At 37.4% G+C, this 20975-nt stretch overlaps 1 protein-coding gene across 5 annotated transcripts in view; it reads right to left on the reverse strand.

The window, feature by feature from the left end:
* Nucleotides 1–20975, reverse strand: part of NCAPD3 (non-SMC condensin II complex subunit D3) — a 114141-nt gene that overhangs the window by 25417 nt on the left and 67749 nt on the right. For all 5 annotated transcript variants that reach the window (XM_016421837.2, XM_007495167.3, XM_007495166.3 and 2 more), the window contains exons 20-24: nucleotides 19699–19806; nucleotides 17891–18002; nucleotides 17677–17784; nucleotides 8864–9102; nucleotides 3295–3374 (exon numbers count right to left, since the gene is read on the reverse strand). In XM_016421837.2, the coding sequence (XP_016277323.2) occupies nucleotides 3295–3374; nucleotides 8864–9102; nucleotides 17677–17784; nucleotides 17891–18002; nucleotides 19699–19806 (647 nt within the window). The remainder of the gene's footprint in view (nucleotides 1–3294; nucleotides 3375–8863; nucleotides 9103–17676; nucleotides 17785–17890; nucleotides 18003–19698; nucleotides 19807–20975) is intronic.

The raw sequence follows: 20975 nt of genomic DNA on the forward strand, positions 1-20975 counted from the left end.
TCTAACATTAAGAAAAGTCAGAGAATTTTTAATTGTGGCTAAAAAAAGTTTACCCCCCATTATTAGAAAATATTATGAAATGCCTCTAAATATGCTTGGGATCACATTAGGTATTATGCCAAAAATTATAAAAACCTGGGCCCTGAAGCATAATTAATTTTAAAACAGGAGAGTTTTACATCATTGACATAGTACACGCCCTCCCAGTTACCCAAAAAAAGGGACTGTAGATAGTTCCATGCTGCTTTCTCCAGCAGATTGCCCCCTCTGGCATTCCCACTCTCTTCTTATTGCTTTTATCTCCAACTGCCTATGAGATATCTCAGACTAGATGTCCCATAAGCACATGTGTAAGAGAAAAGGCAGCAGATGGTAGGAGTGATCTAAGTCTAAGGGTACAAATGGCAATATAAATGGTCAGAGACAGAGGAAAACAGAGTTGAACTGGGTCATCAATGAGTCAAGATGGGGAAAGAAGGAGAATGTAGCTAGTACAAAAGAAAACTGAGGCATCAATGGCTCAGAGATCACAACGTGGACAAAGAGTAAGATTTGGTTTTGAGGAGCAGTGAGGTAGCTCCGCAAGTTGAGAGCAATGTCTAGAGACAGGAGGTCCTGATTTCAAATCTGACATCAGACATTTCCTAGCCACGTGACTCTGGGCAAATCACTTAACCTCCACTTTACTGTTCTTCTGCTTTAGAATCAACACATGGTATTGATTCTAAGATGGAAGGTAAAAAAAAAGAAAGAAAGATTTGGTATTGGAAGACAGAGGGAGAGATGCAATGCCAACAGACTTTAACTGGATAAGGGAATTTCAGAATTCACAAACATGAAAGTGATACATATATGAGTGATGGCAATATCAGGTAGGACCACTTTTGTATGTGCCTAAGATGAGGCAGAAGAATAAGTCACAGGAAATGAGTAAGTTAAAGAACTAGAAAGTTAAGGTGTTTTGAGGGATTATCATATGTATGTTTAAGTCCCCTAGTATAGGGAGAGGATTTGGGGAGGAGAGAAAGACTTTGAACCAGATACTTAACTCACTGAGGAAGAAAGGAGAATAGAGATCCCTAATGGACAACCTTGTCTGTAGACAAGAGCTACTTGGATTTTGATTGGGTAAATGGTAGTAGGCAGAGAACCTGAAACTGGCAATGGGGAGCAAGAAATATTCCAACTCCCTCACCTTGACCACTAAGCCAAGGAGACTGAGTGAGGGTGAGTATTAAAAAGTGTGACCAGAGTCTCCATCATCCAGAGAGAGCCATGCCTCGGTGAGTCAGGAGATAGAAGGAATGAGAAAGCAGAAGATTTAAGATGAAAACAAATTTGGTACAGTCCTCTGTGTTCCAGAGGACAAAGAGGAAGGGGTGGGTAGCTTTGGGGTGGGACACAAGGGAGGTTGGGGAAGAATGCTTGACTATATTTATGGCTTTAGAGAATGTGAACTAGACCATTAACTTTCTATTACTGTTTTGATACATATGAAATGTTCTCTTAAAAAATATCCAATGGAAACTAAAGTCCTTCTACAGAGAGCAAAGAAGAAAATATTTGAGACCATATTTAGAACCATAGAGACCCATTATTATATGCTATTTATAGCTAATGAACTCCTTAAAGACCTTTTCCCAATAGTGGTTGCTTTTGCCATGACATTCAACATGCCCTTTTCCAATTTCAGACTTGCTATAAAAAATTATTCATACAACATAATCCAGTAGTCTCGTGTTCTGTCACAGATCATTGCTCACCCCCTGGAAAATAAATTTCAAAGGAAATCTGTTACAGAAGGATGGGAATTAACAATTGGCAAAGAATCACGTTTTCTTTTCTTTCCTAGCTCCCTATAGATATAGGATTATAGTGTCTCACCCTTATAAAACTCATCTCTATGTTATCTTGGGACTTGTCAAATGGTTCAAGTTCAGAAACAGATGGGAACCTATCAGTGGAAATGGTTTTAAAGAAAGGTCCATTACCATCTGCTTGCTGCTGAACCCTACAGGCATCTGGTGGCTCAGGGGAGTTAGAGCCAGGAAGAGACCTGAGTTCAGTCTCAGAAATCTACTAGTTCTGTGACTGTAGATAAGGAGAATGGAGACCCTAATGGACACCTCCGACTGTAGATAGGAGCTACTCGGGTTTTGATTGGGTGGATAAGAGGTAGGCATTTAGTCTCTGTTTGCATTCATTTCTTCAACTGCAAAAAGGGGAAGATAATAGTCCCTGCATGGAATGGTTATTATAAAGATCAAATGAGATAATATTGTTTGTTTTTTATAAAACACTCAGCACAGTGCCTGGCACATAGTAAGTGCTATATAAATATTTATTATACCTTTCCCAAGGACTACTGAGGCCTTTCTGTCCAGTTTGCAGCTAAAATCTCCTCTATATGTTATCTCCCTCATTTGAAAGTGAACTCCTTGAAAGCAGCTTTGCTATTTGCATCTTGGACATAATAAGTGCTTGCTTCATTCATTCATTCATTCATTCATTCATTCATTCATTCATTCATTCATATGCTCTGCTCCATATAGTGCTTCATTCCAACTATTAAGATTCCTCCCTTTACATACCTACACTATATATTAAGATACAATGATCCCTCACCTATTGTGAGAGTTACATTCCAGAGACCCCTGTGATAGGTGAAAATCTACGAAGTAGAGGGAAAGCAAACAGACTGATGCTACAGTTACTGAGCCAATCAGTGCCCAGGATACAGAACACAGCACTGTGTTTGGTCTCCTTTGCACAAGCGGTAGCAGCATACTGCATTTCCATTGTGTACATTGCGGTATTCATCCACAAAATGCCATGATATAGCAAAAACTCCATGATACAGAATCAGATTAAAAAAAAAAAAACATGATACAGTGAAGCCGCGATATAACGAGGGAAGACTACATTTTTTTTGAAACTCAAGAATCTCTCAGAGATGATTAGACTAGGTCAACAAAACTAAATCGGAAGCCCATAGCTGCTGCTCTATAAATTCTAACTGAACCAAGCCACATTTTCTTATTAGAACTTTTAAGGAGAGTTACAAAGCATAGTTAATGCTAAGAAAATTACATGTTGCCCAATGTTGCTAACATTTGTAAATAAACTTTGCCTGATGTTCAAAGCTTACCATTACTTCCACAAATTTTATAAAGATTCACTGAATCTTAACACTAAACTAATTAGGCAGAAAAGAGAAAAACAATACCTATAGGTTATTAGTTAAATTTCAATTAAATAATATGACACCAATATTTTGAGGAAAAGATATAATACCTGGAAATTTCTGGATGTTCATCCACTAGAGAACTTACAAATCGAAAGAACAGTGATCCCTTCCATTTCACAAATTCTTCCTAGGGAAAACAAAAAACAGAATATTTCAAGATTTGCTAAACATGTAGATCTTATATGTTACCCAGTCACCCAAGGTAATTTTCTTCTACTACTCAGCTCTTTTTGGATATTCATTTTTTCTGTGGCTATTTGGTTCAATTGGTTGGACTGGTTCTAATGCTACAAACACCAAGAGCTTTGATACAATAAGCCAGCCACAAGCTTGTCAATTTTGTCCCATTCCACAGCCACACAAATCTACTCTAGCCATCTCAAAAATAATTTCTTGTAAGGAAAGAATATTGTTGACAGTGTAAATAGATCAGTTCTAACACCACTGGCACTGGTAAAATGACTCACAGTATACCTCTAATGGAAGTCAGTGGGGTGTTCAGGGAGGACTAGCACCTTTGGTGTGGGCCTCACCATGCCCTTTACAGAGCCGCTCATCTACTTTGGGTGTCCATATCTCACCTACCTCTCCCCTGTGGCTCCAAGAAGCTGTAGCATCCACAGCAGCCACACCCCAGTAAAACCATGCCAGCAGATGGGCTAAACCAGGCTGAGAGTTACCTACAGGTGCATGGCCCTTGGTGAGTTAGGGGGCATGTCTAACCCAAGCATGTTAAGACTCCCCTTGTGGAAAGGGTGGATGAGAACAATCTGTTGCATCAGCCATGAAGGTGGCTGAAGCAGGTGCAGGAGAGGCCTCAGAGCTTGGTCAGATGTGAAAGATGACAAGGCCATCCGCTGAATCCTGGGCCATCGCCAGTCATCTTGATTTGTGTCTTGCCACTGGATCTCAATGACCCTGGAAGAGTGAGGCTGACAGCTTTGTATGACTCTGCCTCACTTTAATTCAATTCACTAGCAAGTCTCAAGACATCACCCGGTGATGTCATTGGTCCTCTTCAAAAACAAAGAATGAACAATAGTTATTGTTGAATAACTGCTTGTTGACTGATTGATCTTGAAGGGGGAATGTAAAAAGGAACTGAATTTGGTTCAGCTGTACTACATACTACCTGGGGAACTCTGGACAAATTACTTCATCACACTGGGACTGTTTCCCCAGCTTTAAACTGACTGTGGGTGGAGAAGGGACTAGGAAGATTTCTAAGGTTACTTTCAGTGAAAGGACAAGGACATGAATTACTATAGATCCCGATACCCTGAAAGAATATATAACTAAATTAGATTCCTACTTCAAAAAGCTAGCAATTTTGTACCCTCCATAATGGAGGACATATTTTCCATGTAAAAATAAACAAACCTCCGAAAGTATTAGAAAGTTGTGCTCTGAACTGGAGGTGAGTCTGATTTTCTGAAATTAACTACAAAGCAAGACATTTGCTAAACTCTAACTGGAAGCACTTGTGAAGAGTTCCTTATTTAACTTTATCTAGATTTATGTGACTGACAACCACAGAGACCTTTTGTTACCTTCCTCAAAGATTTCAACACTTTTCTTCTCTATCATTCTTGTTGACAATATTCACAATGAAGACCCTTTGAAAAGCCTGGCCTTTCTAACTTTCTCCCTGACTTCTATTTAAGAAAAAAAAAAAAGAATCTCAGGGACAGAATGGACCTCAGAGATCTGAATCCCAAGGGTACCTAAATTATAATAACTAATAATTATAGTGATGACGATGACAATGGCAGTTAGATAACTCAATGGACAGAGCCCTGAGCCTGGAGTCAGAAATATGAGTTCAAATCTCAGACATTTATGAGTTGGGTGACCCTGGGCAAGTCACTTTTCCCTCAGTTTCCTCAACTGGAGATGGAAATGGCAAACTACTCCAATATCTTTGCCAAGAAAACTCCAAAGGCACCATGGACCACAGAGAGTCACAAAGAGTCAGATACAATTGAATAATTAAACAATCACATAATCAAATACTAATAAAAGTTATCATTTATGTAGTAACTACTGAAATAAGTGAGTTATATCACTTTTAAAGATAGTAAGTTGGAAATTCAAAAGTGTCTCTGTCTGGGTCAGGCTGACAGGCAAAAATGGAGGGCCTCAGACCCGAATCTGATAAATGCAATCTGACTGATTTGGTTAAAACAAAAGGGATTTAATTTGAGAGATTTAAACAAGGAAAGGGAAGGAGAGCCAAGGGAATTCCCTAGTTTTAATATTCTAATTCTCTTCCCTCCAAGCTAAAAGACCTCAGGAGTCTATTCTACTGTTCTTGAAGCTGTCACCTTACTACTCTGTTAGTCTCTTCCCAAAAAATCCCTAATCTAGCCTTCCTGACTATGGCCTCTCCCAAAAACCAGTTTTGGTACGGTAATATAGTTCAGGTTGCTTGATAAGGTGGTGACCGAATGGTAGAGTCAAAACTCTTTAAAATAACACTCACCCTTGCCTGGTTCTCCCACTATTATTCTGCTAATCCTTAATGAAAAATGAAAAAGGTCCTTGACCTCAAGGAGCTTCTATTTATCAGGGGAAAACAACATATTTATGTGCACATAAGTATGGATACTTTTTTGTATATTTATCCATATAAACACACACATATACGTGGGACATATGTGCATACATGCACACACAGTCACACAAAATAAACACAAGGTATTTGGGGGTGGGGGGAATCACTAGTGCCTGGAAGGAAATCATAAAGGCCTAGCATGGAAGGTAGAACCTAGGCTGAGCTTTGAAGGAAGGAAGGAGCTTTTTAGAGGAAAAAGTGAGAAAGGAGCACATTATAGTCTCTGCTAAAGCATAGAGAAGTGAAGAAATAAGTGTGCAGAACAAAAAGATAGCTAGTTTGGCTGAGTGTATGAAGGAAAGTAATATATAACAAGGCAGGGAAAGGTTGGAGCTAGATTGTAAAAGGCTTTCCAGAGGAATTTATATTTGACCCTGGGTAATAGGAAGCCACTGGAGTTAACTGAGCAGAGGAGTGAAAAGCTCAGACCTGGGCTTTAGGAAAATCCCTATCATCTTTTTTCTCTGCTCCTAAGCAAATTAAGAAACCCTGTTGTCTGAGATCAATACAAAGTAGGAGACTCCATCTCCTACTTTACTTATATAACTGGAAGCCATCTGTGGTGACAATTTGGCTCTCTTTATCTCATCTCCTCATATCAAATCATGATTTGCTCACAAAATTTAAGAAAACAAAAAGCTGAGCAGGATAGATAACACACTAGATAGCAGAATCAGAATCCAAAAGGAATTTGATAAGCTAGAGCAATATAAAGTCTTGCACTTGGGTACAAAAAAATGAACTTTATAAGTTTAAGATGGGAAAGGCATAGCTAGAAAGCAATTGTTCTGAATAAGATACAGGGCTCTTAGTGAACTGATACTTCAATATGTCAGCATTCTGATATGGTGGTCAAAAAAGCCAATGTGATCTTGGGCAGTATCCAGGACCAGGGAAATGACACTCCACTTTTCCTGTTCTCTTCAGATCTCAACTTTTGTATTTTACCAAGTTCTGGGCATGAGTGACTGTGAAAACAATTGATTTATTGGTAATTTATAGATACAATCTATTCCAAATTTATTTCCAATCAGAATTACTCATAAGTGATTGCTCAAAAAACCCCATATTCACATGTAGTCAATAAAGTTTAATCACATAGATATTGATCCATATTATGCTTACATCAGATTAAAGGGATTTTTTTCCTATGCCAGACTTTTGGGCTATAAGAAGCAGGTTTAATGCTATATACTAAGAGCCATAAGTACACTTGTTTAAACCACAAAAAGCTAGAGAATCTCTACCTATGTGGCCTGATGAGTAACCTCCAACATGAGGAAGGGGATTATCCAGACCTCTGGAGCTCCACCCTCTTATATCTCTCCTTCCCCCAACCTAGGAAGAGAAGCACCCCAGTGTCCACCTTGTAACAACCATGGGTGTACATCCTGTAAGTGGAGAAAACTTTGCCTTGTCCCTCTTGTGACCACTGAAGGAAAGCCCCAAAGTTATTTTGGGAGTCCCATGACTCTTTGTCCTTTCCCTCAACTGCCCAACATTGAGTGGGACTCTGCTCACTGGAAGAATGCCTAACTTCTGCCCATTGTTAGAACTTGAGTAGAGACCTGCCTGTCCATTGCTTTGGAACCACAAATGTGACCACTAATGAAATGCTGTACCTTGTTCTGTATTGTCTGGATCATCTATGTAATTTGGGTTACAAAAGTTTGGATCAGAAAGCAAGGGAACATCATAGACTGTGAGCAAAATCTGAGATCCCTTTCATTAAAGGGGGCCAGGTCCCTTTAATAAATGATTATTGGATCAGAGTTCTGCCTCAGGGGTTTTATTACAGATTGACCAGAATTTCTGGCATAACAATGGTAGTAATTGGAAAGTGTGCAGAAGAAAGCAATTAGGATGGTGAAGGATCTTGACTTCAAGACATAGGTAGACAGTTGGAGAAACTAGGAGTGTGTATACTGGTGAAAAGACTCAGGGAATATGATTAGCTGTGCTCAAATATCTGAAGCACTGTTAGGAGATGAATTAGACTTGTTCTGTCTGGTCTAAGATTACAGTATCTAGGTGAAGTAATGGGTGGAAATTGCAAAGATATAAATATAGGCTGGAGGTCAGGAAACACTTCATTTTTATTAAGTCCTGCCAAAGTGGGATGGGTTGCCTTGAAAAGTGGTGCTCCTAGGAGGTCTTCAAGCAGAGGTTGGATGTCCACTTGTCATGCATGCTTATAGTGGAGATTCCTTTTGTGTGGGTTGGACTAAGAGGGCCACTGGGATCCCTTCTAACTCATATCTTGTGAATCTGTGATTCTGCAACAGCAGCTCTTTTTGTGGTAGCAAAAAAACAGATAAAATTGGGTATCCACTGATTGGGAGAAGTGGTTGAAAAAACCATATTATGCATTAGGAAATACCAAATATGAGGAAACCAAGGAGAAACATGAGCAGATTCATGTGTATATATGAACTGACTGAAGCAAGCAGAACTAAAAGATCAGTATTCCCAACAAAAGTAACATTATAGAGAAAAGATAACCCCTCTGTTTTCAGGAGGCAAAAAAATTTTTTTTTTTAATTTCTATTTTGTTCTCTGGTTCTAAGATATCAAGGCAATTTTCCTTTGTAATTCCTTGAAATATGATGTCTACCCTCTTTTTTGATCATGGATTTCAGGTAGTTCAAAAATTCTTAAATTATCTTTCTTCAATCTATTTTCCAGGTCATTTGTACTTCCAATTAGATTTTCTGATTAGACTTTATAATTAGATATTTTCCAATTTAGATATTGTACATTTTCCTTTTTTTTGTTCTTTTGAGTTTATTATTTTTTGATCTCGTGAAATCTAGCTTCCATTACAGAGTCTTTACTGAATTCTATCATATTATTTTTATTTATATGCATTTCATAACTCTTCATTAAATTATAAGCCCCTTGAGGGCAGAAACAGGTTTTTCATCTTTGTTATCTCTGGTGCCTATTACCACACCTTACACAATGAAGCTATTTGTGGCTATAACTGCATTAATTCTACTTACCTGTAAGAGGTTGGTCAGCAAAATAAGAGTCTGCTTTCGGATAAAAGGATCTGAATCCTTCAGACACACAGAGATATTGGGAATGTATCTGTCCACCATGACTGTGTAGCGAATACACAGATCACACAGAACAATAATCACATTGTTACGGACAGCCACTTCCTCACACACCTCCAGCTCACGCACCAGGGCTGGAATGCACTTCTTTGCAAGATCTTCATGCTGTAAACATAATTTGCCTATAACAGGAGAGAATTAATCATTAGTGACATGCTCTATTTTACATGTAAATTGCCTGGGGCTTTCTTTTGTTGCAAGTTAATATAAACAAACCAACATGAAGCCAATGAAATCAAGAAAAGTAAAATTGCACAACACAAAAAACAAAATAGGGGAAAGTAGCTTAAGAGAAAGTAAATTCTAGAGGATTTGTGAGAAGCATTCCATAAAAACTCAAAGCTGAATGAAACAATTTTCCTTTCTCCATTAGGCAAACAAGTCTGCTTTAAAAATAACATATACCTGAGAGGAACCAACAAAGTTTAATGGATGAAATTTGGAATTTAATTTGGAATCAGAAACACAAGCATTTAATTGTCTTGATGGTTGCTATTTATTTCTGTGCCCTAATTCCTTGCATTCTTGCTCATTTGCTTCTTCTGCCATGACAAATTCCATCATCTAAAAAATAAAGATCAATCACTATAAGTTGCTTCTTTTTTCAAATTCTATATCTAACACCCCACCCCCAATCATACTCCAATTTCTCTAAATCTTCCTCCCTACCTCCCAGCCTATGAAGAAGAAGAAGCATTGCTTCTGGCCAAAACTGATCCTTCTGTGACTTTGATCTTATTCCCTTTTGTCTTCTTCTCTGGCATATTGCCTCTAGAATCACTGCCACAACAATCCTACCTCACTAATTTTCAATCTTTTCTTGGCTACTGGCTCCCTCCCTGATGCAAACCATACCTCTGGTTCCTCCATCTTTTAAGGAAAAAAATCTTCACTTCAAACCATGGACTCAGGCTCTTATCCTATATTTCTTCTCTCTTTCACAATCAAACTCCTAGAGAGAGTCATCTATATTTACTACCTCTCTCTCATATCTCACTTTCTAATATGGCTTCCAACCTCAAAATTCAACTGAAATTACAAATAATCTCTTAATTGCCAAATACAAAAAGTCTAATCCCTCTTGACAGTATATGAAATAGATGACTGCTTTTTCCTCTTCAATACTCGAGTCTCTTTCCTAGATTCTCATGAAACAGCTCTCTCCATAGTCTCCAACTACCTTACCTGCCTTATCTTTCTGTCTCTTCTGTTGAATCATTATTCATGTCCTACCCTCTATGTGAGTATATCTCATAACTCAGTCCTTGCCCTCTTCTCTTTTCTGTATTCTTTCTTGATGATATTATCAATGAGTAACTAAGGGGTTCAACCATCATCTTGTAAAAATGGACTCGAATCCAGGACTTCAATCCCCAGAAGTCCTTGCTCCACTTCCCCAAATTTTGTAATCTTTGTAATCTCACTGAATTCTCACCTGGGCCAAGAGCAAAATCATTATTTAAAGGGTCTCCGCCCACGGCAGGGGCTCTTCTCTTCCTGGCTCCACTGGCAAACAGACATGTCTCATGATGTGAGTGAAATTTGGGTGGGCCTCATGGCCCACCTAGCATGTGCTTCTCTTGCTTGTATTTTCTTTAACCCTTGACCTTTAATAAACCTCATAAAAATAATACTCCTTGCAGAGAGAAACTAATTTCTACCTGCTTCAGCTTCCTCAAAATTTTAATCTTTATAGGTTGGCTTATCACATCAGGAAAATGAAATACTCTCAATCTTCTGATTATTTCCTTTGCTGATCTTTAGTTCAGCTTTTCATAGCTACTGCCTAGAATTTTTTTAAGTACATTTCTCTGGCCGAGGTTTTTTTTATCCTCGCAAAGCTGCTGCTCGTTCCAGCCATTAGATAGCTCGCTCCCAGCCCTGCCTGCTTTCTTGCTTGTTTGCCTGCCTGCCTGCCTGCCTGCCTGCCTGCCGCCGCCGCCGCCGCCGCCATCTGCTTTGGACGGCCACTTCTCCCTGCATCCTTGTCTGCAGCCCCCCGCTCCAGACCTGTTTGCAGATTGCAGCTCAACGGCCCACCCGGCTGCCCACTCCGGCTCCCGGCCCTACCCACCCTGGTGTTCTCTCTCGCTCACCTGGCCCACCTGATTCAACCTAGATTGCAATCACCTGGTGTCCTGCCTGCCCAACAAACTCTAGCCTTGGAGCAGATCACTCATAGCTCAATACTCATTTCTACCAGCTTGTAACAAATGGGGGTATTGGCTCCACATGGGTGGATCGGAGTGTAGGAGGGAGAGAGACAAGAGGGAAAGAAGAAAGGTTTTTTTCAAGCAGGTACTTAAAAACATGGCTATTTTACAAAGATGTCTTTTAATTGCATTGATCCTTTTATTGACTTCACCTGCGTGTCAGGGAAAATATTTAGCTCCCTACAACCATTTAACTAACTATGGGGAAAAAACTCTGCGGCTCAGTGAACTGAGAGCCAGGCCTAGAGATGGGAGGTTCTCAGTTAAAGTCTGGCCTGAGACACTTCATGGCCTTGTGGCTCTGAGCAGATCACTTGGACCTCATTGCTTACCCCTTATCAGTTTGCCTTCGGACAATAGACATTTAAATGGATAATAACCCAAGGAACTTTAAAGACTAGAGGTTATAATTTTGAGGCATTTCAGACTCCAATGGTTTATACAAATCTCTGTATTCTATTGCATTTTCCTGATTGTTTTGTTTAAGATGTAACTTTGTGAAGTTCATATATTACTGGATTCAATATTATTCTGTTATACTGTTCATTTAATGTACTGAATTTTAAAATTCTGTTGCTTTCCCCTATAACCATATTGAGATCATTGTAATTATGCCCATATATGAAAAAACAGCTTTTCTATTTTTGCCTTTGTAAATTGTCACATTGAGGATGGACTTCATCAGAACTGGTTACAATTGCTATAACAACCTTTGGAAAATTTAATGTGCTAAATATCTCAAATGATTTTAAGGGTTTTTTAAATATGATTCTTGGAATTTTTTTCTTAACAATCTCTGGTTATTTTGCCTGCCCCTACCATGAGGTAAGGCCAATTCCAGTAGCTGAGGGGAAATACAATTATAACCCCCAACCTTCCCGAATTTCTAAATATGTGAATGGAAGTTGGGGCAGTTAATCTCAGGGCATTTGTACCTCCAAAAAAGGAGCACCTCTCATTTATACTCTTCAGCTCACTACTTCCACCAGAATGATATTTCTTGATTATGTTCTTAACCCAAGATGAGTTTTACTTTGTTTAAAAATATGTTTAAATACCAAGGTTGAAGGATGTGCTATGATTTTAAAACTTGTGACAAATATCCCATCAATTCATAGGCTTTTAAAAAATGTCATATAGCAACTTATGTGAAATATGATAGTGTGTTTGTTTGCTATTATAATTAATTGGGCTATTGGGAATTTTGGGGATATTGATAACTACATATTTGTACTACTGTTCTTTAAAAATGAAAATTGTTACCTTGTTCAATTCATTTGCTTTCACTCACAGTAGATCATGGTCAGACATGAAGAGGAAATGGATCTCATTTTTGGTGAGAAAGCCTTGTATTCTATATTTCCTTAGCTGACACAGAGTGTCAATAATTATAAGCTACATTTTTGAATTTTTAAAACTCTTTTATTATATTTTTCTTGCATGTGCAATATATTTTTTCAGATTTTTTTATTTTTTCTCTCCTTTTTATATTTGAAGCACATGTCACTAGCATTAAGATTTTCTTTAACTTTTTGACATTTCAGTAATATAAGTTTAAAATACATTTGCTAGTGCATGCCCTAAAAAGCTAGAGACTATAAAAATGATGTCAATAATTGTTTAAAAAAATTATGGGACTTTGCTTAATGATTCTTTCTGATTCCAGGACAAGATATACACAAGAGCCATTGCACAGAGCCAAAGAAAAGCCAATCCAGGATGGATTGATGCACTTCTAGGCCAATACAAAGGTCTTGGACCTAGTGTGAAGACTCAAGGTTATTGTGTTTAACATTTTGTTATGACATAGGCTTTCCTTGTGTCCACACTCACTCTGAAAAATACTCACAGACGAGTATCCCCGAAATCTTGGCTCCTATAATCTGGTCCCTTTTTCTGCCTTTTATAGTGTGGTACCTTTCTGTAGTCCTGGCTACTGACTGGGTAAATGCATCATTGCTTAGATCATTTTGATTGGGCCCTGATTCAAGGACCTGTTATAGATTTATTTTTCTTTTACTTAGAATTTTTACACCTAAGACTTTGATAGTCTATATTTTCATCCAGAGGTTTTTCTTTTTTATTTGGATTTTTCTGATATCTTTTTCATTTCTCTTACCAATTGATTTGTTTGCTATTGTAATTAATTGGGCTATTGAGAATTTGGGGGATATTGATAACTACATATTTGTACTACTGTTCTTTAAAAATGAAAATTGTTACCTTGTTCAATTCATTTGCTTTCACTCACAGTAGATCATGGTCTCAGCCATGCATCCCTAAGTGATCCTATATTTTTCAATTACCCTCTTAACGGGGGAATGTAAAAAATATCATTATTTAAATTGTAAAGTTTAAATTCCTTTTGAGAAGAATTTTAGGTAAAGAAAGATGCTACCTCTCTGAATCCAGAAACTGAACTATTGGAGAAGACACCATAAAGAAGCCTCCAGACCACAAGCTGCACAAAAATTAACTTTGGGTGTAGTTGATTGAACATTTATTTGTATGTATACTTTCATGCCAAAGGGGACTTCCCCCTAACTGGCTTTTTGTCAATGCGTCTAGCAATTATTGGTTTTGGTTTTTTCCCCCCTCTTATCCTCAAATTGTTGTAATGTTTAAGTTGATTATGTTTTCATGATCCTTTTTGGGGAAACTTCTTTCCCCAATAACGATCAAACGGGAGGATGTAAAAATGGACTCAAATCCAGGACCTCAATCCCCAGAAGTCCTTGATCCACTTCCCCAAAATGCTTTGTAATCTCACTGAATTCTCACCTGGGCCAAGAGCAAAATCATGGGGTCTCCGCCCACGGCAGGGGCTCTTCTCTTCCTGGCTCCACTGGTAAACAGACGTGTCTCATGATGTGAGTGAAATTTGGGTGGGCCTCATGGCCCACCTAGGATGTGCTTCTCTTGCTTATATTTTCTTTAACCCTTGACCTTTAATAAACCTCATAAAAATAATACTCCTTGCAGAGAGAAACTAATTTCTACCTGCCTCAGCTTCCCCCAAATTTTAATCTTTCCAATCTATACAAATAACTCTCATATTTACATATTCAGCCCTAGTCTCTCTTATGGGCATCACGTCTACATGTAGCACCAACTGTTTATGGAATATTTCTAACTGAATCCCTCATAAGTATCTCACATGTCCAAATGGAGCTCATCTTTCTCCTCAGATGTTCTTTTATGATTTCAATCACCCCAAGTTTGTAATTTTGAAGTCACCCCTGACTCTTACCTTTCCCTGCAACAAGCTTTAGAGTGGATAATTGTACCTTCACATCCATGCTCTTCTTTCCACTCATTTGACTGACACACCAGATTCATACCTTCATTATTTCTTGCCCAGACTATTACTATGGCTACCTAATTGCTCTTTCCCTTCTATTATCCATCCTTCACACAACTCCCAAATTGGTTTTCCTAAAGCAAAAATCTGATCATATCACACCACATTCCATGAAGCACCAGTTTTCTCCTATTGCATCTATGGCTTAAAAAAAATTCCTCTTGTATTTCAAAGCTCTTAAAATTGACACTAGCCCACCTTTTTAGGCTCCTTACATGTCAAATCACCTTCATGTACTCTGTATTCTAGGCAAGATAGCTTGTTTTCCTTATATGTGACATTGTACCTCTATCTTTGTACCTTTCCCAGGCTTATCCTAAACTCAGAGTGACTTTTAAGACCATTTAGTTCAGAAGTGTCAAACATATGCCCTCTGGGTGGTATATAGTCCACAACCCTTCCAACTGCAGCCCAAATCAGGTTAAAAAGTAACTGGAAAATAAATATTTAATAAAATAAAATAGTAAACAGTAAAACTCTACATAACACTACATTTAAAAACTAAGTGAATATGAGGTACACAGGAATCCTATGTGGTCCCAGTTTCTGAGTTTGACATTACTGGCCTAGTCCAATTCAATTTCTCCACAGAAATAAGTAATTAGAGCTGCTTACTGACAGGCTTGGGATTAGAAACCATGTCACACCAAACCTTAATTCAGTGCCTTTTCTACTACACCCCACAATCTCTCCAAGTTTTCTTTAATCTAGCTACATTCTTCTGCAAATAACTTCATAATCTCAGTGAAATCAAGAATGCAACCCAAGTTCTGATCCCAAGCCAGTATCCTATCTACTACATAATGCCATTCTTTGGGAGCTCAAAAAATATTAACTGAATTGAACTGGTGCTCGGCAAGTATGAAAGAATAATGATGCCATTAATTTTATTATTTTTATTCCTTCTGATAGGAGAGAGCTGTTAAAAGTTTTTTAGGTCTGGAAAATTTTTGCTATCTTAGACAAGTAGATAGAGTGCTGGGTCTAGAGACAGGAAGATGTGAGTTCAAATGTGACCTCAGGTAGTTACCAGCTGTGTGACCCCTGACAAATCATTTCACCTGTTTGCCTCAGTTTCCTCCACTGTTGTAAGTGTGAAACCCTCTACCCCTTTTATGATACACTCATCAGTTTTGAGTTAATACTCAATATAGTTTGCTTCTTATGAATTAGCTAAGAAAAATACAATTTCGGGGGTTAACAAATCTTGTTTACACCCTGACCTTAAGCCTATATCCCAAGAGTACCCAAATAGCCCACCACACCCTTCTTTTTTGAACAAGCAGATAGTTGGACAGGGGATATAAGACTACTTTTTTTTGTATAACAGATAGTCAAACAGGTACTCAACTGCTGACTCCTGGTATTTCATAATAATTGTCAGCAGAGGATTGTACCCCAAAGAGATAATAAGGAAAAAGACATGTACAAGAATATTCATAGCTGAGCTCTTTGTGCTGGCAAAAATTGGAAAATGAGGGGATGCCCTTCAATTGGGGAATGGCTGAACAAATTGTGGTATATGTTGGTGATGGAATACTATTGTGCTCAAAGGAATAATGAACTGGAGGAATTCCATGTGAACTGGAATGACCTCTAGGAAGTGATGCAGAGTGAGAGGAGCAGAACCAGGAGAACATTGTATACAGAGACTGATACACTGTGGTACAATTGAATGTAATGGACTTCTCCATTAGTGGCAATGCAATGATCCTGAATAACCCGGAAGGATCTATGAGAAAGAACACTATCCACATTCACAGGAAAAACTGTGAGAGTAGAAACACCGAAGAAGGGCAACTGCTTGATTACATGGGTCAAGGGGATATGATTCGGAATGTAGACACTAAATGAACATCCTAGTGCAAACATCCACAACAAGGAAATAGGTTCTGATCAAGGACACATGCAAAAGCCAGTGGAATTAGTTGGCTATGGGAAGGATTGGGGAAGGGTAGTGAAAGAACATGATTATTGTAACCAAGAAATAATGTTCTAAATGGACTAATTAAATAAATTTTCAAAAATAAAATAGAATAAAATTCCTAAAATTAAAAAAAAATTGTCAGCAGAAAAATAACTAGCCTCCAACCCCTTATTGATGAGAAAGGTCAGCTATAATAATAATATTAAGTTACCACCCATAGTGACTTTTTTTATACTTTCTAGCTTAATCAACATTTGCATCATTAATTAAGACCTGACCCATTTGTTGACTATATTTGCTGTCATTGCAGTTTCTTGTCATAAAAAAAAGGCTATCTCCTATGGCTCAGGGTCTCTGGTTCTAATTTTGACCAGAGTTTGGCTTTGTTGTAAGGTGGGCCTCCTCTCAATAAACCTATTATTTAGCTTAGAATTCTCTATTATTGTTATAAATTTTTGCTACACAGTAAAATGTTGATAATAGCAGCACCTACCTCACTGGGTTATTATAAGGATCAAATGAGATAGCAATTGTAAAAAGCACATAGCACAGTACCTGGCACATAGGAGATACTATATAAATACTTATTTTCTTCCCCTATTTTTGACAAGTTTAAATTAGTGGATGATGTTATAAAAAACATCTGCCAGACATTAACAAAAAGAAATTCAATTACCTTAAGAAAATAATAAAATTTTAATTTCTAAGAGTTTTTTAAAGCTTCACTAACAGCTATGATTCACAGAGAAATGTTCTGAAACCTAAAACAGTCTTGGAAAACTTTAAATGAATCTCATTTTCCAAATGCTATCTACTGATAAGTGATGTGTAGTTCCTCTTCTCAAAGATCCAGACATACACATATATAGAATTGCAATATATTAGCATGCTCCTTCTTGGACCCCTCTCTCTTTAATCCCACATAGAAATTTTTCTCAGTCTAATAGTCTCATTTAGTAAAGGTCAAGGTGTCATCAATTTGTCATCTCCCTCTATTAATTATCTGTTATACATACAGATCTGAGTTTGCTGCTAGACATTATTTCTAAGAACTTCAAGAGCTCTAGCAAATATTATCTCAGGAACCTGCAACACAATACCATGATTATCCATGTTTTCAGAATTACAAAACTATTTAAAGGCAAAAAATGAATAGTCAGTTTCCCACGCTGCTGCTTCTATATGCTGCTCTTACCTAGGGTAATGACCGTGTGGGCTCTTATCAGTGGAGGCATGACAGAACCTCTGAATTGGGACAGTAGTTGAGAAGCTGGAAGATTACAATTATCTTGACATGAAGGCTCTGAGGAAGAGAAAAAAAAGTAGCAATTTATATATACTCTTTGTGTTAATATTGTCTTCTGGCAGTGCTGCACTACAGTGAATTAATATAAGTTCCTATGCCTTACGGTGGTCTTCATCAACAGAAGCCAGGATAGACTGAATTAGAAGGAAGATTCTTTTCCCCACTTTGGCTGGACATAGCTGGGCCACCTCTCCTAAGGTAAAGATATGTCTCACCTATGGAGAGAAGTGGTTTTGTAGACAAACATGAAAAGAGAAGAATGAATTTTCATAATTGATATATAGATATAGTTAGGATATAGATAGGATAAAGTTAGTGGCAATCATTTTGGTTAAAACAAATAATAAACAGAATGATGCAAATTATAGTATTTTTGTTAGTTGATAATAACATCTTACTCCTTTGCATACTGAAATGCTAAGTTGTTATGAAGCAAAAAAATGTTTTAGGCTAACTCACTCAATTACAAATAAAATTGGAGAAAATATCCCTGAAATTACCATTCTTCCTAATAGACCAAAAGAAACCTGAAGTCCTTATTAAGGAGATATGAGGTTTAAAATTTTAAACAGGTATTTCTGGTTGAAATATATGACAATGCAGTTCCAAGTGGGGAGGGAAGAAGGGAGGGAGACAGTATGGATCATATGACTTTGGAAAACTTCTGAGGAAATTCGTTATTAAAATTAAAAAATAAATATATGACAATGATAAAAAGAAGTTCTGTAGAATAAAAGCCAATTTCTGCACAAAGGAAAAATCTTCTTTATATTTATCTTGACTCTAGCATAGGTGTTAGTGACAGATTTAACTTAACAATAAATTAATTTAATCAGATTAGTAAAAGGGAACTTTGGGGAAAATTCATTTTTTAAAATACAAAATTAGTTTGAACAGTGAGGTTTAAATTCTTTCAGAGGGATTAGAAAGTCAATGTCACTATAGAAACTCTGAGAATCAAATCTATATAGGTTCTGTGGATTATATATAGGTATCTATATAGGTCTGTGGATTAGTATACAACATTTTCATTCCTTCTGATACTGATAATATTTAATATGCACATAAGAAAGCTTCAGGCACTAATGCCTTCTCTGAAAAATAACGATGGTCTTCAATCACTCAGAGCTGCAAGTGCTGGGCTGGCAAAGGAAAAGAGGAAAATAAGGAAAGTTTTCCGTTAACTTATAGATGGTTTAGAAAAATGACCTGATCTTTTAAATTGATGGCCAGTAGTGAACAGCACCAAGAATTAGCTCATTATTTCCTTTACTGGATAGTTTAAGATGCTAATATCAGTAATTTCCCATAAAATATTTTTTGACTTACAGCCCACCAAATCAGTTAATTAGCTTAACATTCACTTCTTCTGAAGGACTACCTTGCCCTGAAACATTTTCCATAGCAAGGAGTATAGGAAAATTGTGAAAAAAACATCATACCTCTCAGAGATCAAATGTGTTTTGAATTCTAAAACACTTTGGGTTTTTTTAGGCATTGCTTTGGATCCATTCACCACTATTCACTGATTCTGTAGTCGAAACCTCAAATAACTCACAAGGTACTATCTAATTCAAAAGGTAAGCAAAGAATAAACTCAAACTCCATCATTTACTTTATTATTTCTGTTTGCTTTTAACCAACATATAACACTTGTTATGTTTGCCCTGTTGTAATAGTTTCCCATAGAACTTAGAGTAGATGAACCACATCTGGTAGAGTTATTCTAGAAAATAAGAATGTAAAAAAAAATCAAATACATTGACCAAAAATTATTGGAGGATTTGTTGTTGTTGATTGTTTTAAAGTAAGGAAGCCAGGGAAGCCATCTGATTTTCCATCAATGTTTAAAATGTATGTTAAATACAAAAAAGCAGGAGAATGAAAGTCTAAATAAGAGTAGGTACTTACCAACAAGTCTTCTTCCATATTTTCTGTTCCACCTTCTTTAAAAACAACTTTAGAAATGTAGTCCTCACATGTGGAGAGGATATCAACACATACCTGGTTCAGTAATTCCTATGCCAAAGTAAACATAGCAAATATTCACCATTTTTTAGATACCTACTATGTGCAAGACCTAGTTTCAGGAACTCGGCTTATAGAAACAAAAAATGAAAAATAATCCCTGCCTTCAAAGAGCTTTTATCCTATACCCTAACCTATGTAATATACATGACCATTTGAAACAAGGAATCCTGCAGTCTTCAAAAGTGGTCAAAAACCTACTTTCTGCCCTTTGACCCAGCCATAGCACTACTGGGTTTGTACCACAAAGAGATAAGAAGGAAAAAGACATGTACAAGAATATTCATAGCTGCGCTCTTTGTGGTGGAAAAAAATTGGAAAATGAGGGGATGCCCTTCAATTGGGGAATGGCCGAACAAAAATGATCAAAAATCTAACCAGGATACTTTTATATATTTTCTTTGCTGCATGTTCACACTAAAATTTCTCAGTCAAAAATCCACTGAGAATAAAGGTATACTTATTCAATAATCTGGTAGTGAGAATAGGTAAATAATATGTATAAGGAATTGTCTATATTTGAGCAGTTACTCTCCCCTTGACTTTAGTAGTACAAGGTCAGTGGGCATATGTATAGGAAGAGCTAGCATGCTAAATTAGAATAGCACCATCATAAACTACATCTTTGTTGCTTACTTAATAAAGACAGATATTTAATCCATCAATATGAACCATATGGACTTCAAGGGGAAGCAGCACAGTTAAAAGAGAAAGAGTGCTGGCTTGGTGTCAGAGGACCTGGGCTCACCAATTTTGCTATGTCCTATAGGACCATGGGCAAATCTCTTGGCTTCTCTGGGCCATCTGTAAAATGAGGAGATTGGACTCTAAGATCCCTTTGCCAGCTCTAGAGGTATGACCCTATAATTTTTTGTATTCCTACACCTTCACTTCATACCATCAAGTCCGTATGCCGGAAGAACAGAAATTATACAACTGCCTTTTGTAATTCATCCCATTTTTCACCAGTATTACGATCAGAATGTTCTTTTGGTTTAACCCAGTCAAATAGTTTTAAAACTATTTTAAGATATCTTCAACATTGTTTATTATTCAGTTGTTCAGTCATGTCCAATGCCTTGTGACCTGTAGACCATACTGTGCATGGGGCAAATCTTGGCAAAAGATACTGTAGTGGTTTGCCATTTCCTTCTCCAGTG

The sequence above is a fragment of the Monodelphis domestica genome, chromosome 4, assembly GCF_027887165.1.
Source record: "Monodelphis domestica isolate mMonDom1 chromosome 4, mMonDom1.pri, whole genome shotgun sequence".
Lineage (NCBI taxonomy): Eukaryota > Metazoa > Chordata > Mammalia > Didelphimorphia > Didelphidae > Monodelphis > Monodelphis domestica.